The 24,186-nt window shown below is 40.7% G+C and overlaps 2 protein-coding genes across 2 annotated transcripts in view; one reads left to right on the top strand and one right to left on the bottom strand.

The window, feature by feature from the left end:
* Window positions 1-24,186, bottom strand: part of LOC132099058 (inter-alpha-trypsin inhibitor heavy chain H2-like) — a 35,089-nt gene that overhangs the window by 6,348 nt on the left and 4,555 nt on the right. The window contains exons 2-12 of the mRNA XM_059505480.1: window positions 10,120-10,213; window positions 9,946-9,987; window positions 9,020-9,058; window positions 8,469-8,641; window positions 8,290-8,394; window positions 7,755-7,917; window positions 7,410-7,646; window positions 6,971-7,087; window positions 5,451-5,619; window positions 5,212-5,337; window positions 4,941-5,122 (exon numbers count right to left, since the gene is read on the bottom strand). Of these exons, the coding sequence (XP_059361463.1) occupies window positions 4,941-5,122; window positions 5,212-5,337; window positions 5,451-5,619; window positions 6,971-7,087; window positions 7,410-7,646; window positions 7,755-7,917; window positions 8,290-8,394; window positions 8,469-8,641; window positions 9,020-9,058; window positions 9,946-9,987; window positions 10,120-10,209 (1,443 nt within the window). The 5' untranslated portion in view covers window positions 10,210-10,213. The remainder of the gene's footprint in view (window positions 1-4,940; window positions 5,123-5,211; window positions 5,338-5,450; window positions 5,620-6,970; window positions 7,088-7,409; window positions 7,647-7,754; window positions 7,918-8,289; window positions 8,395-8,468; window positions 8,642-9,019; window positions 9,059-9,945; window positions 9,988-10,119; window positions 10,214-24,186) is intronic.
* LOC132099057 (inter-alpha-trypsin inhibitor heavy chain H5-like) lies at window positions 12,148-22,840 on the top strand. The gene is made up of 14 exons (XM_059505479.1): window positions 12,148-12,435; window positions 12,522-12,566; window positions 13,506-13,669; window positions 14,027-14,137; window positions 14,635-14,894; window positions 15,172-15,347; window positions 15,796-15,912; window positions 16,169-16,340; window positions 17,117-17,429; window positions 18,001-18,629; window positions 18,779-18,829; window positions 20,087-20,203; window positions 20,405-20,782; window positions 22,331-22,840. The coding sequence occupies exons 1-14, from the start codon at window positions 12,298-12,300 to the stop codon at window positions 22,636-22,638; spliced, it is 2,979 nt and encodes a 992-aa protein (XP_059361462.1). The 5' UTR covers window positions 12,148-12,297; the 3' UTR covers window positions 22,639-22,840.

The following is a 24,186-nucleotide window of genomic DNA, read 5'->3' on the forward strand; positions in this document are numbered from 1 at the left end:
CATAATGTTGACTCAAGTCGGTCGCGCACACTGCATAGTAAACGTGCCCACCCCTCAGTGCCCACAATTACTATGTCACACGCGTCATGTGGTTTCTGTAAAAACGAAACCCGTGCATGCTCGTCCGGCCACGGCCGATGGTGCTATAAATGCAGTGACGATGCCCACTACCCAGTGCCCATCTCCACATGTAAGCACAGCCCTGCACACAGGGCTAGCGCACATAAGATCGACACAGATCGGTCGAGCGCGCCGCATAGTAAACGTGCCCACTTCCCAGTGCCCACATACACTACGTCACATACGGCGCGGGGCTTCTGTAAAAACGAGGCCCGTGCACGTACATTCTGCACAGGCAGACAGCGAGTTGAAAGTGGTAAAAGTGCACACATGCAGCCCACGGTTACTCGCAGATATATCGAGTCCCACGGGACCCGCTCAGCCTCCCTCCAGTCGGTTAAGCGCCGGAACGGGGTCGAGGAAGAGCGATCTGCCCGCTGTGATCAGCGCGCTCCCCGCCTCAGATGCGCAGCACACTCGAGCGCCGCCGTTGCCCAGTCAACAGAGCGCGTTTCGCATCCAGCCCTTAGCCATTCATGCAGATGCATGGTCAGTGCTTCCAGGGGTTTCGGATTGGGTGCTAGGCATTATAAAGAGAGGCTACTCGCTAGTTTTCTCGACGCCCACCGTGCTTTTCAGCGCGCGTCGAAACTACGGTCAAAACAGAAGTAGCACACATACTTCGGGCCGAAATATCAAAACTGTTGAGCAAAGGGGCTGTAGAGCCTGTGTCTCAAAGCGAGGGGGGGCTGTACAGCAGATACTTTCTGGTGCCCAAGAGAGACGGGGGTTTCCGGCCCATACTGGATCTAAGACAGCTGAACAGGCATTGAGGAAACGCAGTTTCAAAATGCTCACAACCAGGAAGCTCCTCGCGCAGATTCGCAGAGGGGACTGGTTCATGTCAATAGATCTGAAGGACGCGTATTTTCAAATACAGATAGCGTCAAACCACAGGCGATATTTGAGATTCGCCTTCAAGGGCCAGGCATACCAGTTTGCAGTCCTGCCATTCGGCTTGTCCGTAGCTCCTCGTACGTTTACGAGGTGCATGGATGCAGCGCTCGCTCCTCTTAGACTCAGAGGCACACGAGTGCTGAATTATTTGGACGACTGGCTGGTTCTGGCCCGATCATGAGCGGAGCTCATGGACCACAGAGCCGTTTTACTCGATCACCTCGAGAAGCTCGGCCTCAGTGTCAATTGGGTGAAGAGTTCGCTGAACCCCAGTCAGACGATCCTGTTTCTGGGTATAGTTCTGAACTCGTGTTCCATGACGGCGCGGCTGTCACCACAGCGCGCGATGGGCATTCAGCGTGCAGCGAGTTCTTTCCGCTGTGGCGCGACTGTGTCGCTCAAACACTGTCAAAAGATGCTGGGTTTCATGGCCTCAGCATCTCCGGTTCTGCGGCTGGGCCTGCTCCGCATGCGCCCCCTGCAGTTCTGGCTGAAGGCTCGGGTGCCGCGCAGAGCGTGGGCGTCTGGCCGGCTGCATTTCAAGGTCGATCAGAGCTGTGTTGCGGCTCTAGCACCTTGGACAGCGAACGGCTGGTACCGATCAGGTGTAAGCCTGGGGACTTCCCCGAGTGTGAAAATGGTGTCGACGGACGCCTCCACTTCGGGATGGGGAGCGCTGCTCGAAGGCAGACCGTCCTTTGGCCTATGGTCAGAACGGGAAAAGCTCCATCATATCAACTGCCTGGAAATGCTGGCAGTGGAGAACGCGCTGACGCGCTTTTGTCCCCATATCAAGGATCACCACGTCATAGTCCGTTCGGACAACATGTCCGTGGTGTCCTACATAAATCGCCAGCTCGGTCTCGGGTCCCGAAACCTGTGCAGGCTGACGGAACGCCTCCTGATTTGGGCTCAGCGCAACGTGTGCTCGCTGAGAGCAGTGCATGTGCCTGGACTGCAGAATCTGGGTCCAGACAGGCTGTCCAGAGGCAATGTTCCTACGGGCGAATGGTCTCTACACCCGCAAACAGTCCGGCTGTTGTGGGAGAGATTTGGCATGGCGGAGGTGGACCTCTTTGCGTCCCACGAAAACGCTCACTGCCCCGCGTTCTTTTCCAAGAACGAAAGCGCGCTGTCACGGAGATGGCCGTGCTGCCCGCTTTATGCGTTCCCTCCCGTCTCCCTCCTTCGGCAGGTGATAGAACGGGTGAGAGAAACGAGATGTTCAATACTGCTTGTAGCACCTCTTTGGAAGAACCAACCATGGTTCCCAGATTTGATGCAGTTAGCAGATGTCGCCCCGTGGCCGGTACCGTTGAGGAGAGACCTCCTCTCGCAGGCCAGGGGCTCGATTTGGCACCCTCAACCGGAGTTGTGGTCCCTCTATGTATGGGCACTCAATGGTTACCCGCTGATCTCGCAGTGGGAGTGCTAAATACCATCACTCAGGCTAGAGCTCCGTCAACACGACGTCTGTATGCCTCAAAGTGGTCGGTGTTCTCCAGCTGGTGCACAGCTCGAGGTTATTCACCCCTTAGTTGTGAGGTGACGGAGGTCCTCTCCTTCCTTCAGGAGCTGTTGGATAAGGGCAGAGCCCCATCCACGCTCAAAGTTTATGTGGCTGCCATCGCGGCGTTTTCTGAAACGGCGTCCGGTCAGTCAATAGGAAGGAATGATTTAGTCATCCGGTTCCTCAGAGGAGCTAGGAGGCTGAATCCTCCCAGACCTCCGTCAGTCCCTATGTGGGACCTCGCGGCGGTTTTGGAGGCCTTGAAAGGTCCCCCTTTCAAGCCTATCCAATCGATTAGCCTTCAGCATCTGTCGTTCAAGACAGTATTCTTGTTGGCTCTCGCTTCTGTGAAGCGTGTGGGTGATTTGCACGCGCTCTCGGTGAGCCAGTCGTGCTTGGAGTTTGGGCCCAATGACTCAAGAGTCATACTCAAACCTAGGCACGGTTATGTGCCGAAATCCCTCAACACACCGTTTCGGGCTCAGGTTATTGCCCTGTCTGCCCTGCCGGTGTCAGGGGAGGATGGAGACTCGAGTCTTCTTTGCCCTGTCAGGGTTTTAAGAGCTTATGTGTCTCGCTCTGCTGCCTTTCGGCAAACGGAGCAGCTATTTGTCTCGTTCGGTGGGCGTTCCAAGGGAATGGCTGTTTCGAGACAGACTCTATCCAGATGGATAGTTGACGCCATAGCGTTAGCTTACGCTTCCAGGGGCCTTCAGTGCCCGTTGGGCGTCAGAGCACACTCCACAAGAGGCATCGCCTCGTCGTGGGCGTGGTCTACTGGGATCTCCTTGCAGGATATATGTATGGCGGCAGGTTGGGCCTCGCCGTCTACATTTATCAGGTTCTATAACCTGGAGGTTCCCGCCTTGCAAGCAAGGCTGCTGTCGGTATAGGCGAATCAGGGCCCTGAGGGGAATTCTGAGTTCACGAGCGCTATGCGCTGCCGACTGTTATATGGGCAGTATTGCGTAAGACCCGCATTGCCACATTGGTCAGGCCTTGCCTCGGCTGTGTGACGTCATATTGCCGCATCTACTGATGCTGCTAGATATGGGACGGAGGGCTTTTTCCCTTTTCTGTCCTGGACTCTCTGTGAGTCCCTCAGGTGACTGTGCACTGTAAATCCTGGGCGTTGCTTCAGGTTTATTGGTGTGTGATCCCTGCGCGCACGGCGTTTTACATTGGGTTCCCGTAGCGTCTTAGCTAAGACGCAGTACGAGAGAGCTCTCGTAAGAGAACGTACTCGGTTACTAAACGTAACCTCGGTTCTCTCTAGAAGAGCGAACGAGTACTGCGTTCTCTGCCGTGCGCACGATTCACTCTGGTTCGCTTCGGCGATGAAATAAATCAGGTGAGTCAGCCTTTTCGAGCTCCTTTTATAGGTTGGGCCACACCCGTTTCGGCGGGAAGTGGCAAGAAGGGCGCGAAGCGCCCTTATTGGTCTGATGTTGCATCAGCCCGTGCTCGATAGGCTGTGCAGTTGTCGCAGAACAAGCCAATGAGCGAACGAGCCGTCTCGCCTATGGCTGTGTACTGCTGCAAATGCGCTTTACAAAAATACAAAATTAAGGATAATTTTTTGCTTCAGTATTTCGTGAAAAGAGACTTTTCCCGTAGCGTCTTAGCTAAGAGCTCTAGCTCTTCTAGAGAGAACCGAGGTTACGTTTAGTAACCGAGTACGTTTCGTTTCATTCCCATTCCCATCCAATAAATCTCAGATGTTTCTCATTTGATTCTGAAAATGTAGCAATAGACTCAAATGAGACAATTGTTGACATATTGTGAGCTATAAAATCAGTCAGTATATCATAGCTCAGATCATTGGGACTTACAGAGAAATATTTGAGCTCATGCAGAAATGCACAACCTTTAGCTAACTTTCTTCCATTCCGAATGTTTTCTGAAACTGAAAGAGACACTAAGGGTCTTATATGGGGGTCCTTTTTGGTAGAAAAACTTCCATTTGTGTTCAATTTAATCTTGTATTGCGGTCTGAGAAACATTTAACAGATTTTTATTTGTTAATTAAAGATGTTTATTGCAATTTATTTTGACATATGTAATATGAAATTGTGTGTGTATGTGTATATATAAATATTTGTTTTTTTAACACTGTAGAAATGTATCTTTCACACACACACACACACACACACACACACACACATATATATTTATACGTTAAAATACTGTTTGAAATTTCTAAATAACAGAAAATTATAATGATGTTTAAGGATGAGCAGGAATTTCAATAAATGACTTTTCACTGTAAGAGGTATTAGCAAATCTGAAACATCAAAAAAGATAGAAATAAAAAACAGGTGATCATCTAAAAAGTCTTGTCACTTGTCATGGTTTGAAAAAAAAACAAGATTAACATGGAAGAGATAAGATTCATTGTGACTGTGTATTAAACCTTTAACTGTTCTGCGGCATCATGGTTAGCATGAATCCTCTGGGCGATGCCTCTGTTGTCCATGGCAATTCGCTCCAGGAAGTCGAAGTCTACGTCAAAACCAATACCAAGAGAGTATAGAGAAAACTCCTCCCTCATCACACGTTTCACATTTTTCTGAATAGTGCTCAGCTTTATTTCTCCTAAATGAGACATGAAAAGAGAAAGAGGACTAGAGGAAACTTCAGGACATGATGGTGGGTATACAGCAATGGTCTATGTCAAATCTTACCCACTGTTGGGTCTCCATCAGACACCAGAATGATCATAGACACAGAACGAGGGTCGATCAATCCCTGATTGGAAGCTCTCATCAGCATCTGCACTGCTCTCAGTAAAGCCTCATTGATGTTGGTGCCTGGGGTTACATACAGGGTCAGTGACAAACAATAGTGTCCCTTTTCAAAACATTTTTCACCTTAGTGACTCAAAAAATGTCATGCAAGAAATTCAAGGTAAAATGTCTCTCACCTCCGTTGGGCTTGATGCTCTCGACGTACTTTTTAGCTTCGTTCACTTGGATGGAGGAAGCTTGGACCAGATCTTCATTCCAGCAACGGACATTGTGATTGAAATCTACGATGCTGAAATAGTCATTCATCGACAGATCGTCCAGAATAGCCTTCATTGCCTCCACTGTCTACAAAACAAAAAATAACAAAAAAAGATGTTATTTAGCTCGTTACAGCTAATTTTCACGGATAATAGCATTCGCTGGTCAAAATATTGGTGTAGCGTGTTATCATGATAATCAAAAGAAGATAGTTTGAAACTATTTGGAATAATCTTAAGCTAATAGGCTAAGCTGTTAGCTTGCTAACTAAATGTTAGCTAAAAGCACAAAGAAAGGGAAATGTTAAATCAGCCAGTTTAGCTGTGTGACATGCCATTGAAAATATGTGACCCTGGATCACAAAACCAGTCTTAAGTGTCAATTTCGAGATTTAACCGACATTAACCGAAAGCTGAAAAAATAAACTTTCCATTGATGTATGGTTTCTTAGGATCAGACGATATTTGGCCGAGATACAAGTATTTGAAAATCTGGAATCTGAGGGTGCAAAAAAATCCAAATACTGAGAAAATCAACTTTGAAGTTGTCAAATAAGTTCACCCAATAATCAAAATTATGTTATTAATAACTCACCCTCATGTCGTTCCAAACCCGTAAGACCTCCGTTTATCTTCGGGACATAGTTTAAGATATTTTAGATTTAGTCTGAGAGCTCTCAGTCCCTCCATTGAAGCTGTGTGTACGGTATACTGTCCATGTCCAGAAAGGAAAGAAAAACATCATCCAAGTAGTCCATGTGACATCAGAGGGTCAGTTAGAATTTTTTGAAGCATAGAAAAAAGAATTTGGTCCAAAAATAGCAAAAACTACGACTTTATTCAGCATTGTCTTCTCTTCCGTGTCTGTTTTGAGAGAGAGTTCAAAACAAAGCAGTTTGAGATATCCGGTTCGTGAACGAATTTTCTTTCCTTTCTGGACATGGACAGTAGACCGTACACACAGCTTCAATGGAGGGACTGAGAGCTCTCAGACTAAATCTAAAATATCTTAAACTGTGTCCCAAAGATAAACGGAGGTCTTGGAACAACGGGTTTGGAACGACATGAGGGTAAGTTATTAATTACATAATTTTGATTATTGGGTGAACTAACCCTTTAGGGCTGGTTTTGTGCTCCAGAGTCACATATATTAAGGTTTTCTTGATTAAGACAGCACATTAATTTAAACTTTAAATCAATTTTTATCATTTCTAATCTGCAACTCAAAAAGTTATTAACAAAATGAATCAAAATCCTTGTATAAAACAGTGTATAATAAGACCTGATGGAGTCTAATTTGATATCATGACCACTTTAAATGATGAGTGCCCTATAATTTACTTGACCACATGGTGGCAACAATTCAACTGAAAATGCCATGAGCTGACAGGATGTATCTCCTGATAGCTGCAGGATACTTTGACTAAACACATCCATACCTGTTTCATTTTCAGCCCCCACATGCTTCCACTCACATCGATGACAAAAACAATGTTTTTGGAGAGAGGAGATAGATCAGATGGAGCAAAGAACTGAACAAAATGACTGTCAGACACCTGAGAGATAGAAAATACAGTGCATCAGCAATCACAGGTGATGAAGTAAAGCATACTATGTAATGTTGCACATACTAACTTTTTTTAAATAGCAAGCAATAGAGTGTGCATTAGGTATGTGCTCATGTTTGGTTACCAGGAACGTTCCACAGTACCGTCAAGAATGGTTATTGAATAAAATTAATTAAATTAATTTGGTATGTATGATCTGGTATATATGATACTTAAATAACACAACCGCAGAGACTGGTGGACTCGCACATGATTGTGATTTTGTACTGTATGTCAACCATTTGCTATAAAAGTGCCTGTATATCCACACCTGAATTTCTCCAGCATTGCTCTCTCTCTCCACATCATACTTCACAGTAAACACGCCGTCCACTGAGCTTTCAGTGCAGTTGTCACACTTGCGCTGCTGCTGCACCGTTGGTTTGAACACAATGTGGGCTTTTTCTTTCGTGTGGGTGATTTTGGTCAACTCTGACAATTGCTTTCCCAGTGTGTTAGAGGCTGTGACAAAACTGATACCTTTGGGCTCAAATATATACACATCAACCTGAAGAGATACAACCATCCAAAAAATACATTAACATCATACTAGAGGTCACATCATAGGGTTCGTGACACAACTTCTGTATATTTCTGGACTGTGTGTGGACCTGACCTGCAGCAGTGGAACCAAGCGTCCAGGTTGTAAGTGTAGTGTGTGCTCGTAGACACCCAGTTTCCTCTGCATCATTTCCTGATAGTGTAGCTCAAACTCCACTATGCTGCCTGGAGGAACGTGCACCTCCGTCCTAAAGGTCTCCATTGCTTGAGAGTTAGTCCTGAGAGTCAAAGGAGTCTTTGATTAATAAAAAGCTAAAAAAGAACAGCATTTCAAACAGATAAATATTCTGTAAGTAACAATGTAAGTCTTTAAGCTTACTTTCTATTTTATATATACATATACATATATATATATATATATATGTGTGTGTGTGTGTGTGTGTGTGTGTGTGTGTGTGTGTGTGTGTGCGTGCGTGCGTGTGTGTAAATCCAGACATAGTTATGAATCTAAACATATATTGAAAGAGCTAATTAAATATACAATATAGAAATATAAAACCAGAACAATAAATCCTGGATTTATATTTGTACATTTAAATATATATAGGACATTGCAGTTTAAGTTGATGGCTGGATGTTCTGTACAGTACCTGACGATGCCGGCTGCTTTCCCCCGAGCTCTTGCTTGAGCGTAAAGGTTCCGTGCCACTGTCTTCTCCTTCACTGAGCCAGTGAATGTGATCCCATTGACATTCCTGAAAAGCAGCCACTGGTCATACAGCAAGCTGATGTGTGTTGTGTGTGTATTTGTGATTGTTAAGGCTCTCACATGGTGAAGTTGTTAATGAAGGCGCGTTTGGGGATCTGCACGTTGAAGCCGATGCTCTGGGCGCTGGGGCCTGAGTTGACCACGGAGCTCTTGACTGTGGTGTGAGCGAACCGCGATGTGATTCTGCTCTCCACCTTATAGCTCTTAACTGTGATGTCATTGCCCTGAATTGCCTGCATGCAGACACAAACAAAACAAAATACATAAATCAAACTATTAACATTAGAGACATTAACTAGAAACCATATGTATACCTTAGTACCACCAGACATAAGGGTTGTCCTGAGAAAATGTCAATTTCTAGTTTGAAATGCTATATTTAGTGACACTTCTTGGCTTGTGTGAAAGTAGACTATCAAAGCTGTCAATTTGGTGTGTTTTCTTTTTTTTTTAACAGGAAAATAGATATAGAAATTTGGAAACCAAATCTAAGCAGAGAGGAAAGTGTCTCTAGTAGAAGCTGAACAGTAGCAGGGGGACGTCAATAACCGGAGTGTCTTTAAACAAGCCAATCGATTATTAGATAAGATTAAAATGGAACAAAAAAATACCTCAAAATCCTCTTCTTCTTCACTGGACAAAACGTTTCTCTACACACACAAAAAGAGAGGAAAAGATTATAATTTAAATAAAATAATATATATATATATATATATATGCTAAATCATATTCAAAATATGATATGTTCACAGAACTGAAAAGTTAACAGATATGTTTACAGTTCAAATAAAAAAGAAAGAAAGAAAAAAAAGTCTTAATTATACATTTTCAAGAACTTTAACAGAAAAAAAAAATCTAATTAAAAGGAATATTAATTAATTGTCTGCATCAGGAAGTCAAATTAAATTGCATACATTATGAGCTGTTGAATTATACATTTATTTTCTATAACGCTTGCAATTGTTGTAAATTTGTATACAATTTATATATATATATATATATATATATATATATATATATATATATATATATATTACAAAACAAATTCTATAATTTTAAAACAAAATGTAAATATATAAAATGTATTCATTTATATGCATTTAGCAGACACTTTTATCCAAAGCGACTTACAGTGCATTCAGGCTATATATATGTATATATTTATTTATTTTTTTATCCATGTGTGTTCCCTGGGAATTGAACCCATGACCTCTAGCGCTGCTAACGCAATACTCTACCACTGAGCCACAGGAACACAGACTTAAACATTAAACTGAGTAAGTGACCGCATGGACTGCTGGACTTACACTTGACTCTTTGATCAATGGTAATCAATGAAGGCCTCAGTGACACTATCATCACATTAAAACATTTCAAAACCGCTTCAACATCTTGGAAAATTAAAAATAAACTACATCAATTATTATTATTATTATTATTATAAAAAGTATTCTGCTGTATAATTTCAGTACATTTCTGTTCAAAATCTTTCTCCTGCCACGTTTAATTTCATTTCAAGTTGAATATGAATGCTTACCCTGTATCTCCCAGAATGGTGGTACTGATCCAAAGGACCTGACTAACAAAATAACACACACACACACACACACACGATACAGATTTCAGTTTAGATGCACATTCAGTGTACCGACATCAACATGGATGCACATAAATTTGCCTCTTTTGTCTCACTTTTCTATTTCAATCTTACTGTTTCACTTTCCCACTCGCCATCGATGACAAACTCGAAAGCCCAGCTCTGCACAAAGAGCAGGACACACAGAAGAACTGGAGTCTTCATGGAACCAGAATGGCCAGCAGACCACACACAAGCGCACACTGACTGAGGCTAAATGATCAGCCTCTGCCGTCTCCGAGACCTCTGAGCCTCGTCAATATTTGTTGTGCCCCACATAACAAAAAAAAACAGAGACAGGAACCTTTGAAACCTGACCAGCAGATGAACAAACACAAGTCCTGGAAAGGACTGGGACGTATCACACTCTTTGTTTCACATGTTGTCAGAACAATATTTTTAATTTTGGACAATGCCATTATTTTCATTATCATCAGAAACTGAGGACATATCTCTGGTTGTTCGGAGAACAAGGTTATTCTCTTTTATTCTGAGATTTCTATCATTTTAAATAAGGCTGTATCTTGGTTCCTATACACTGCACATACAAGTAAAACACCTGTGAAAAATAAAAATAATAATGCGGAAAATTCCTTCATTTAATATAGTACATTATGTCCTATTTTTACAGGGTTTTTTTTCTTTTACAATGCATTTCTACACTACATTTATGCATTTTTATGGCCATGTGACATAAAGTGACCCCATTTAGAATTTAAACACCTGAGCTACCGTTAAAAATGAGTGTTGGGTTATATATAAAATTATAAATAAGTAGAATTTATTTCAAAGAAAGGCAATACAAGGTTGTTGTTTTTTTATGATAAACCACAATATACTGTTCAAAATAAAGGCAACAGTGTTTTGACATGTATTATTTGCATAAAACAAGATTATTCATATTCCCTGATTATTTACAATCTACTGGAAGTATGGGATATGTATTAATATTGTGAATATTGGCCACTGATTGGGCCAGGGAGCAAAGAAATATGAAAAACTAACAAGCATTTTCATGGGGATCAGCTCTAGAAAACAAGAAATGAATGTCATCAAGTCTGTGTGGTAAACCAGGAATGTTTTAAGAGCCTCTCTAAATGTCAAAAATTAGGAAAGACCCGACATAATGTAAAAAACTTCAGAAGAGAGCTGATGTTATTTTGTGACATATCAGACATAGCTTCTGAAACTCATTAATGTTTAGTAATGGTAATGGTAAAATGCTTTATTGAAATTTGCTCCTATTTTGATATTATGTCATCATCTTGATGACCATTCAAAAAGGGCGATCCCCAATCTTTACTCTTTCTTCATTAGCCAGTTATGTTCGATATGCCCTAATAATTTTTATTGTATCCAATACATTTGGAGAGTTGATAGCTTTATATGTTTGTTAATCAATGGTCTTGGTAAATAGTCTCTAGAAACCCCTCAAGTTAGTCAAAATAAGGCTGAGATCACTGAATGTCATTGAGACAGCATAGTTTTTCAGTCTCTATATATATTACTATTTGTTGAGCATGCTGCATGCAATTAAGAAATTCACTCTTACTTTCACTTAACGTAAATAGAGTCATCGGTGAATTGTGTTTAAAAAACACAGCTGATAGAACACACAGGTTCACCAGAGCTAACGTCAGTTACATAACCTCAGATGTGCTGAAATCCACTCTGACAGGATCCTACATCTCCCTTCACGACCAATGAATCCAGTCAATCCTGTAGATGGCAGCAAAGACAGCAAAAAAATCACGGTATGGGACCAGCTTGGTCTGGAGCAACCACTAACAGGTCTAAAATGCAATGGATTAATCCAAATGAAATAATATCATCATCTTGCATTGCTAAAAATAAAGTTTGTTTGCTTATTTATCATATATATATATATATATATATATATATATATATATATATATATATATATATATATATATATATATATATATATATATATATATATATATATATTACACCATTTCCTATGCATTATGGAAATTATCCAATAAAGACATGCCAGTTCTTCTAAACTAAGCTCAAGCAGCCAACTATGACATTTGCGCAAAGCAGGCTACTTCGTGAGAAGAAGCGCCAATCTCCTGTTTAGCGTTTAGACACCAAAAACCCTGGAGCTCCCTCCCAAACACTTGACTGGTGTCTTCGGATGGGTGGGACGAAATAACCGCCCTTTTCACAGGACCACTGAAGTAGCCTACCCTCGACCCACTGCAGAGAGCAGCCAGTGCGGGACAGGCAATGTCACATCTTAAGATGCTGCTCACAGTCCTTGTCTTGTATTTGTGTGCGGTTTTTCAGTGCCAAAGTGAGGATACCGAATTGTCCGAGGATGTGGACTTAGAAGAATACGCGATAGCGGACTTAGATCCAAATGCTGTAGGATTTTTCTTGCATTTCCCATATGAAAATGTCATCATGAATAGTTATATGTAGGATCTCACGAGTCTTGTGTTTGTCTTCAGGCTCCTCGCAGAATCGCGCGGCAGGTGAAAACGCTTCTAACTAAGGTAAAGGCGCGCGACACCTGCGCTTTCTCAATTTTGGTGACTGTAAAATAATCATTACTATTTGTTTTACATATTGGGGAAATATCCATTGATTTTAAAGAAGCATGGATTGTGTTGTAAATGCCCCCCCCCCCCCAACCCCCCCTTGCCCAACCACTGTAGTTTAGTGAATTTTTTGGACCTAAGTGTCTTAACTTTAGATATTATATTCCCATATTTGTCTTCCTCTATAAATACCCTGCCCGGGGAGCAGTGGGGGGTTTGGTGCCTTGCTCAAGGGCACCTCAGTCGTGGTATTGCCGACCCGGGACTCGAACCCACAACCTTAGGATTAGGAGTCACTATTGATTAGATATAAATTAATATGAGCAGATAGTCCACTAAAATACCTGCATGCTGTTCAGATGTAGACTTAACTTGCAAAATGTGTTGTTTAATTTTTTTTAGAACTCTCTAACCACTAGGCCATGACTTTCCTCTTTTTTTTTCTTTTTTTTGTGAAATGAAATATGAGACAAACTGCAAATTCTTCTGTAAGCTCTGAAAAAGACAATAGTTTTATCATTCAGCTCAAGTCAGTTCAGTGTTGGTTCAGTTCAGTTCAATAACTGTAAAGTTCATCAATTATGAAAGATGTTCAATTCAGCTATAAGCAGCTCTACTGCAGAAGATAATATCATTATTCAGAGTCAGTTTAAGGTTAAAGGTTAGATTTAGAAAACTTACCCCATATAGTGTGAACACAATCCCCATAGTTTTCTGGATCAAAGTTTACTGCAGTTTAACTGTATCAACAATATTTGATATTTTAGCAGAAATTAAATGGGACATTTATGTAAGGACTTGACACAAGTCCTCCCAGATCCTTAGGCAAACCATCACACATCTTTTCAGGACTACTGTTCAAAAATATTAATGTACTATTAATACTTGCTCCAGGAAACTAAACCTCACATTCAAGAGCTGTCGGTCCAGACCACCATCATTTCCCGCTATGCCTTCACTGCGGTGTCGTGTAGCATGCTTAACAGACACTCGGCTGCTACTCAGGGGGTCTTTCAGTTCCACATCCCCACCGCTGCATACATCTCCAACTTTACCATGTAAGTCTGAAATTTTTTTTATTTTATTTTTAATTTGAGTAATAGAAATTTCCCTGCGGGTCAAGAAAGTATAATGGTTTGGTATAAATAAAAAAAAATCTCAGTTTCCCGAGAATGACCCAGGATATCTACGAGGTTTATAATATACTACGTTTTGCACTTGCGATTGGCTTGTTATAAGTTGGTCAGTGAATCCAATACCGTGTTTATATCTTGAGAGAGGTTATTGAAGGCATTGAGAGAGTTTAGACTGTCATTATCCACGATACATATTTATATACCACTTGTGGCAACATTTTCTTGTTACCATTGCATTAATCCAAATTCTAATTTCATGCTTTTGGTATGGTGGCAAAGGATTGTGGGCGGACGAGTATTTCCCAGCCAGGTGAAGGCCAAAGAGAAGAAGATGAAAAAGGGAGGTGGAGAAAACAACGGCAAGAAGAACAAGAACACACCAGAGCAGAGGTAAAGATTGCGAGTTACCCTCAAATGTTTGTGCCATTAAATTGAATGTGTCATTATTCAGGTAACTAGTTATAATCATTTCCGCAGTTTAACTAACTTTAAATAACCTGCACAGCAAGATTGTCTTCAAACTGTGGCTCTGCTATGACATCAGTTACACTAAAAAGAGAAAAGTGACGGCAGAAAAAGACCATATACTTATACTCACTATCACCCCTTGTGGCAAGCCTGAGAATTCAACGTTTGCATTATTAACTGTTCAATATATACAAAAAGCGATGCAATGTTTTGAGCCTTTTATTTTACAAATGATTACATGTGCATTTAATTTGCTTGTAAGTGAGCAAACGAGAAATATGGAAGACACTGAGAAATCTGAGATAGATTTTCTCCCAAAGATCGGTTTTATTGAAATGTGGTTTGGCTAACCTTGTTACAGATTCCTTTGGCAAGAAGTTCAGATTTCCAAAGCAATGTTTTCTCTTCTCCTTTGTCAGTGAGGGTGAGATGGAGGTGTTTCGAATGGAGGTCACTATCCCTGGACGCAACCGCGCTGTCTTCCTCCTGACCTATGAAGAGCTGCTGCAGAGACGATTGGGCCATTACGAGCATGTGACCAGTGTTCGGCCAATGCAATTGGTCAGCAGACTCAGCGTGGGCGTTACTGTAGTGGAGCACTCTCGCATCACTTACCTTGAAGTCCTACCCCTACGAAATGGCAAAACTCCATCTTCCAAAGGCGATGGGAAAGCAGATGGTAACCAGCTGTATCCAGTTTGATTCTTGAGTGTGTATTTAGATTTGCTCTCTCTGGTATGGTTTCAAATATTTGAAAATATTGCAACATTTAGCCTCAAAAACTGCAAGATAGATGAAACCAGTTTCAGTTACATTTCTTCCACTTTTTCTAGTTTTAAAGACCAAGAAATTAAAAACAGCAACAACATTAAAATACCTTTTCTGAAAGGTTAGTTCAAGTTGTTAAATAGAAATGGTGCATGATCGCATTTTGTTTACATCCTGTCCCGATCCAGGTAAAGTAGGACCACCAGTTTCCACAGTAGTCAGACAAAATGACACCTTCTGCAAGATCAGCTTCACCCCAAACATTGCCCAGCAGGCCAAGATTGCAACCAACGGCATGCTGGGAGAATTTGTGGTGCATTATGATATAGAGAGAGAAACTGGCACTGGCATTGGCGATATTCAGGTATACATACACATAATATATTTTATTGTATATTATTAACATATATTGACATATATATCCATATAAATATACATTTACATTTATATACATTATTTGGTGGACATTGTGGCAGATTTAAAATATTATATATATATATATATATATATATATATATATAATGAAATTAAGTAATAATTTTAAAGCAGTAAATACTATAAAAATGTATTGCAAATATATATAATCTATTGATAATTATACACAATTTTGTTATTAATTGTCTTTATGAAATGTTAGTTATTTCACTTTGTTCCCTTTTCATTTCATTTTGTTATGCTTTTTCCCATTTTTGAAGTCACTGAAAATTCAAAATCTTCCAGCACACTGAGCTCATTGCTTTGAACACACACACACACACACACACACAGTTTACAACGATTAAATTGCTGTAAAAGTATCTGCTTTCTTTCAGGTGCTAGATGGACATTTTGTACACTATTTTGCCCCCAAAGACCTGCCTGTCGTGCCGAAGAATGTTGTATTTGTGATCGATACCAGTGCTTCCATGGTTGGAACCAAAATCAGACAGGTAAATACTCTGTCATCGATGCAGATTGAAGCAATCAGTTCTCCACACTCAAATGAACAACACTGAAATTGAAATACAGCATTTCTGTCTCCAGAGTTGCAGTGTGTTGCTCTGTTAAGGAGTGAATGATATTGTGATCCAGTTTTTTTCCCCAGCTGGTTCTTGTGATCTCATAGCTGGACACACAGATACACACACCCATCTCACAGCAAATGACAGTGTTCAATAGTTTTCTTTTTTTATATCTCTCATGCAGACCAAAGAAGCTCTGTTCACCATCCTGCGCGAACTGCGGCCCAATGATCACTTCAATTTTGTCACTTTTTCCAATCGTATCCGTGTATGGCAGCCGGGCAAACTTGTGCCTGTTACACCCAACAATATACGTGACGCCAAGAAATTCATCTACATGATCTCACCCACAGGAGGTAGAAAACCTTACACACTCCCAAACACAATCTGTTACACATTTGAAACATCTAATTTAATCAAATGTAAATAATTTAAAGCAACAGTTCAAAAGATACAACCTCACGGTATTGTTTTTAACTGAATTTAATATTAAATCAAATAAATTATGATATACGAAATACTGGCAACTAACTGAAATAAATGCCTTTGAATTTGAAGTACTAAAATTGCTGAAACTAAACCTGTAATGAAAAGAAATTAAAGCTAAATAGAAATGTAAAAAAAAAACTATAAAAATGACAAAAGCACATAGCAAAATTACTCAAACTTAAACTAAAATTAAATTGAAAACAACAAAAAACAAATACTATAATAGTATATAATACAAAATTATCTATCTATATATTTTATATACATATAAATAGATAGATGGTATCTAAAATATGTATGTTAAATATATAATATAGTATTTTTTTTCCATGGAGTTGTACAATGAAGCCACACATAAAACTCCTAAAGTAAAAAATTTTCATCATAAAATAAATGTATTAAAGTCATTGTACAGAATGTATGAATTGCATTTTTAACATTCATGAATAAATTAATAGGACAAAAAGAAATAGAGTCAACTGCAAAAGGTTTTTTTTTTTTTTTTGTCATTTTCTGGAGCTTGATAAACGTTGTTACTATGAATTGTTGGTAGACTGATTTGGAATGACATGAGGGTAATTTAAATAATGACAGTTTAAATTTGTGTTGAACTAATTTCCTCTTTCATTTAAAATCTTCTCAGGCACTAACATCAATGGTGGCATTCAGGCAGGCTCGGCTTTACTCAGTGACTATCTCTCCAGCAAAGAAGAGTCCCATCACAACAGCGTGTCACTCATAATCTTCCTGACCGATGGGCGGCCCACCGTTGGTGTGGTTCAGAGCCCGCTCATCATTGGCAACACCAAAACAGCAGTGCAGGAGAAGTTCTGCATCTTCACTATCGGGATGGGTGATGACGTGGACTACAGGCTTTTGGAGAGGATGTCCCTGGAGAACTGTGGAACCATGAGAAGAATCCCAGAGGATGCAGATGCCAGCGTTATGCTCAAAGGGTGAGGAACATGTGCTCACCATTAACGACATACGTTTGTGAGTCTATGAACTGATTAAAGGGTAAGTTCAGTTCAGTATGTTTTCTCAAGTAATTGGCCATTGGCAGGTGGAAATGAAATGAAATGAAATTTTGCAGCGAATCTGAAAAAAAAGCCTTGGGCAGTTTTATATTAGGTAAGCACAAGACTGACAACAATCCAAAAACCAAGAGGTTGGCTATTTTGACCTAGACTTGTAAGAAACCACCCTAAAAACCCTCTAGCAACACCCTAGCAGAAAACCCTAACAACCATATAGCAAGGCACTAAACATCAACTGCAAAGCAGCACCCTGGCAATTTTGTAACAAAAAAAACCCCTTAAAGTCAAGGTTACAGGTCAAAAGTGACATGAGACACCATTGAAAGACTGAAATCTTTACACAAGGCTTAACATTTGGGCCCCACTCTAAAAGTTCAATAAGTTTAACGTAAAGAATACATGACTTATTAACCCACAATCAGAGGCGAAACTGTTGCATTGTGGCCTTATTATTCCTTTTTTCCTCTCTTTCCCTATTATCTCTCTATAGCTTCTACGATGAAATCGGCACTCCATTGTTATCCGACATCCGGGTGGAATACTCTGAAGATGCTGTTGAATACATCACACAGAACCTTTTCACAAACTACTTCAACGGCTCTGAGCTCATTGTAGCTGGAAAACTGACCAATCACAGCCCAGACTCGTTGCATGTTCAGGTTACCGCCAGCAACAGCGAGCGTAGCATCGTGCTGGAGAAAGAAGTGTCCATACACGAGCGAGAGCAGGAAACCGAACGGCGGCTAGCAGAAGCGGAGGTGGGTGCCAATCTGAACGGTTACGTGGAACGACTGTGGGGTTACCTGAGTGTTAAGGATGGGCTAAAAGGACGACTGCGAAGCCAGATGAGCGCAGAGCGGGAAAACTACACGCAACATGCAACAAATCTTTCATTAACATATAATTTCCTCACGCCACTCACCCAAATGATAGTGGAGAAACCACAAGTGCTGGCCAATGGATCTTTAGCACAGACACAGAAAGAAGCAGAGGCCACCGAGGCTCCACCCCCTGCTGAGACATCCAATCAGCTATCGAAAGACGACAACAGTCAAACACCCCAGAGCCTGCACAGAAACCAACCGCCCAAGTCAATTTCTGAAGTCTCAAAGGCAACAAGTGTGTTTATTTAAACTGGACAGAAAGTAAAACATGTGTTTTCGAACAGATACAGAATCATTATGATTATCATAACACAATCGGTCTTGAAAACATTAAGGTGACTCAAACAATCCATGACGATTTCACTGTTCTCCATTTATCTCCAGGTGGCGGCAGCAAATTTACCAAAAAGCCAGTCACCTTATCCAAGACATCAGGTATTTGTCCATTTTTCTATGTCTGCTTTAAATTTCAGGGTGAATGTGAGTGAGTGTAGTTGAAAGTCCCAGTAGTGTTTGTTCACATCAACTTGGGTGGCTTGTAATTTGTTCTGTTCAGGTAAAGGGGCCTCATCAGAGTAGAGCTAATTGCTACTGAGAATTGTGTATGGGCTCTAATTCACAAGCCTGTGTTTGGGAACTGATGGGCAGGATTTTAACAAACCACCAAGTATTAATCTTCAGAGCATAACTCATTCCTCACTCTTTGTGCCATGGACATGAATTAGGCCTCAAATTGTGCATCTTTATAAATTTCATGTTTACTTTTCAAAATATTGTTTTAGGTGTGATTGCTACTCACATAAGACAAAAAAACAATACAAGCAGTGACCCAAAACAAACAAAAAAAGAAAATATAGTGATATTGATAAATAAAAGTAAAAGAAAAAAGTGAAAAATAAAAGTAAAAGGTGCCACTAATGCTAACAAAACGCAAAACAAACAGTTGCATAACAACACGCACAATATTGCCAAACTATCAATACAAACAATACAAACAGTGACTAAAAACAAAACAAAGAAACAGTGATATTGATAAATAAAAGATAAAAAGTGAACAACCTGTCAATAATGCTAACAAAACAAACAAAACAACATGAAACAAAATGAACAAATAAAACAAGACAAGGAGGTAGACTTTTTAACAGTAAGCAACAGCACTAGCAACCTCATAAAAACACACTAGAACACTGCATAGCAACACCCTGGCAACCATTAATATTATGGGACAAGTATAGAGTGGTGTTTTGTCATATGCACAAAACATCAGAATACATTTATGCATTCGGTATATGTGCATAAGCGAGATGTGCATGGAAAAGTAGTCTACAGTATTCACAAAGTCTTTTTTTCAACTTTTGAATGGAGGAAATCTATTAGATGCATTTATTGCCTCCATTTGAGCTGAATCCGAGAGCTTTGCAAAAGCCACTTTTCTGTTGGCATGATTTGTAATCTCAAATAAAATGTTGCACAAGGACAACCACACATCAGACTTGCTAAATGTGAAAATTCACGGGGGACTTTGGGTTGCGCATAACTAACAAGCTTGCATAATTTGATTTACTTCCATGCAAAAAAAGTAAAAATAAATAAATAAATATATAATATATTCACACAGTGTTCTACAAATGATCCATACTGAAGTAAAAACGGATTAAATGATATCTTCTGTCATCTTCCGATCTGTTTTAGCTGATGGCGACCCTCATTTTGTGGTGGAGGTTCCCCACAGTAAACTGACTGTATGTTTCAACATTAATGGGGAGCCAGGACACATTCTCCGACTTGTGACTGATCATAAACACTCAGGTACTGTACACTGTTTCTTTATTCTGCTGAAGAATGTTGGTAAGTAATTGTTGATGGTATACATTGACTGCCATAACATTTTTTTTTAGTCAATGGCTAGTGTGAACTGTTTTGGCACCAGCAATCTTTAAAATGTCTTTGTGTTCAAAGCTGTTTGGAAAAGCTTGATGGTGAGTATATGTATGTTTTTGTCACCATTAGGCGTGACTGTGAACGGTGCACTGATCGGAGCTCCAGCCCCAGCCGGCAGTCATAAAGAACAGAGGACGTATTTCAGCACCATAACTATAGTAGCCGATAAACCACACCGCTCTTATATTGAGGTGACCCCACAAAAGGTCATACTGGACGACCGGGACCGGATGATCTTACCATCCAGCTCCAGCATTTCCATCGAGACCACAAACCTGGGTTTGGTCATTGTGGCCAACACAAACCTGACAGTGACCATCCTAGGAACTATCCAGTTCGTCATCTTATTCCACAAATACAAAAATCCAGCGCCCTATCAACGGGATCACCTGGGGTTTTACATTGCTAACAGCAAAGGATTGAGCAAGGATACACATGGGTTGCTAGGTAAGCAGTACGCATACGTACACAATTGTTTAAAATCTACTTGGAATGTTATGGGAACTTGAGAAAACAAGCAGAGGTGATCTACATGCAGGGAGTTTAATTGAAGGTGATTTTGGTGATTACTTGCCAGTAATTACCCGGAATATGTGCGTGCGTTCACACACAACCCGTAAAGGTCCCGTAAAGACACGTGACATCAGGGTGTGACATGTAATGTACGAGTCGAAAACGCTAGGCACGTTATACTTTCACTGAACCTGGCGAACGATCTCGGCGTCAGCGCGGAAAGTGAGGAACTAACTGATCTCTGCTTCATTTCAGTTTGCACATATTTTTGTCGTGAACATTGATCTGCTTTCAAAACACCTGGTAAAAGAGTCGCGCGATAACGTGCATCATCACTACATCACACCCTTTACAGCATTAGTTCTGGCTTTTGTTCACACAGCGCTCGTCCCGGGTTGAACCCGGCAATGTTACTAGGTCCCCAACACGTGATCAATCCCGGAATCAATCCTGTGACGTGTTTGCGTTCACACAGAAGGCGACCCGGCAATGTTCCAGCAATTTTCCGGGTCCGACGTGCAGTGTGAAAGGGGGCTTAAGTGACTGCTGTGAAATTGAGACCATTTTACCAAACATTTAAAATGATGACAGACATGAAAAGGGGGGCGGGGGGACAGATTCACAAGATACATCATATGTAGTAAGAAAGTTGTGAAAGTGAAAGGTTTGACATTTTGGCAAGTATCATAACCCATACTCGGAATTGGTGGTCTGCATTTAACCAATCCAAGTGCACACACACAGCAGTGAGAAGTGAACACACTGTGAACACACACACGGAGCAGTGGGCAGCTATAGATCCAGCGCCCGGGGAACAACTGGGGGTTCAGTGCCTTGCTCAAGGGCACTTCAGCCATGAGTATTGAGAGTGGAAGAGAGCGCTGTTCATTCACTCCTCCCCACCTACATCTCCTGCCAGCATCGAGACTCGAACCTGCAACCTTCACAAGATACAAGTCCAACTCTCTAAACATTAGGCCACAGCTGCCCCCAAGTATACTGACATACTTGGTGAACTTTCAGTGACTTGAGTCTGGTGGAGGGGCAGAGGGACACTCATAAATAAGAGTGGAGAGAAGTTTGGGCAAGGTGGGGTCCTTTGCTCTTTCTTTGAGATCTATTCTCCAGATTAGTGAGTTTTATTGTTTTATTGCAGGGTGTTTAGTTCTGTGGTTAATTTGTTCCCCCAGGGAGAAAATGTATTTCGAAACCTGACTTGTTGCTAAGCTAACATTGCAATGCTCTTGCCATAAAAACACAGTACACCTAATTTTAAGTAAAAAAAAAGGTTCAACTTTTTTATTGAAACTTTACAGTACTGGATGAAGTTTATTTATAGGCCAAATTTCCTCATATTATGGCATGGTTTTCTCCACAAACATGCACATGAAACGTAAAAATGCTACTTAAGTAGGCATTACACTAGGCTTTGGAACAGCCATTTCTACGTATTACATGAGGGATATATTTTTGTACTTACAGGCCAGTTCCTGTATGAAGACATTGGGCTGACACAGCTTCCTGGAAATTTCAGCTTGGCCGGAAAAAACAGCACACAGGAAACACTAGGGGAAAATATCAGTCTACCCAGCTGCCCTGCCCTGAAGGTGAAGGACCGTACGGTCACCGTCATAAAGAAGAGCAGGCGAATCTACTCTGGAAAGCAGACAGTAGACTGCTGGTTTGCCAAAAACAATGCGGCTAAACTGATTGACGGACAATACGGTGATTATGTTGTGTCACATCTGTTTGACACAGGAGACTGGGCTAATGGAGCCAACACACACTAAGAGAAACACACACACACATTCAGAATATAATTCTACTGGACTGATGGTCATGACCCAGATATATTCACACAAACACTTTGAAAACCATCACAAAGACCCACAAGCAGTACTTTAAGTACATGAATTATATCTGAACATAGTACTTTACTGTTTTATTTTTTTCATAGCCATCTACAAATATATATTTTTGTTAATATAATTACTGTTTTTGGAACTCATTTTTGTATTAATAAATTTTGACAATAGGCTGTCGTTTTTTGTTTTTTTTTTTGGTTAAGAACACAACAGTAAGGATGAAGGAGTCTAAATCTGTAGAGAAACAGATTTTTTTTAGTAATAAGGCAAAACTACCATGAACTCTCAGAATAAACAATGAAATATGCTTGTAATTTTTATAGATAGATAGATAAATAGATAAGATAGATAGAATGAATGAATATATTTATCCAATATATACAAAATAAATACAGATACCAATAAAACATATCAAAAAGATAAGCCAACAGTTATTTTGAAATATTAGTAATAATAATAATTATTATTATTTTAGATAGTACTGAATTTAAATTTTGATTAAGCTTCAGTTTAAGAAATAGTCATTTATAAACTGAAAACAATTATTGTTAGCGATGTACAGTTGTGGCCAAAAGTTGAGAATTACATAAATATTAGTTTTCAAAAAGTTTGCTGCTAAACTGCTTTTAGATCTTTGTTTCAGTTGTTTCTGTGATGTACTGAAATATAATTACAAGCACTTCATACGTTTCAAAGGCTTTTATCGACAATTACATGACATTTATGCAAAGAGTCAGTATTTGCAGTGTTGGCCCTTCTTTTTCAGGACCTCTGCAATTCGACTGGGCAACGCTCTCAATCAACTTCTGGGCCAAATCCTGACTGATAGCAACCCATTCTTTCATAATCACTTCTTGGAGTTTGTCAGAATTAGTGGGTTTATGTTTGTCCACCCGTCTCTTGAGGATTGACCACAAGTTCTCAATGGGATTAAGATGTGGGGAGTTTCCAGGCCATGGACCCAAATTTCCACATTCTGGTCCCCGAGCCACTTAGTTATCACTTTTGCCTTATGGCACGGTGCTCCATCGTGCTGAAAAATGCATTGTTCTTCACCAAACTGTTGTTGGATTGTTGGAAGAAGTTGCTGTTGGAGGGTGTTTTGGTACCATTCTTTATTCATGGCTGTGTTTTTGGGCAGAATTGTGAGTGAGCCCACTCCCTTGGATGAGAAGCAACCCCACACATGAATGGTGTCAGGATGCTTTACTGTTGGCATGACACAGGACTGATGGTAGCGCTCACCTTTTCTTCTCCGGACAAGCCTTTTTTCAGATGCCCCAAGCAATCGGAAAGGGGCTTCATCGGAGAATATGACCTTGCCCCAGTCCTCAGCAGTCCATTCACTATACTTTCTGCAGAAGATCAATCTGTCCCTGATGTTTTTTTTGGAGAGAAGTGGCTTCTTTGTTGCCCTTCTTGACACCAGGCCATCTTCCAAAAGTCTTGGCCTCACTGTGCGTGCAGATGCGC

This window comes from Carassius carassius, chromosome 22, assembly GCF_963082965.1.
Source record: "Carassius carassius chromosome 22, fCarCar2.1, whole genome shotgun sequence".
Taxonomy (NCBI): domain Eukaryota; kingdom Metazoa; phylum Chordata; class Actinopteri; order Cypriniformes; family Cyprinidae; genus Carassius; species Carassius carassius.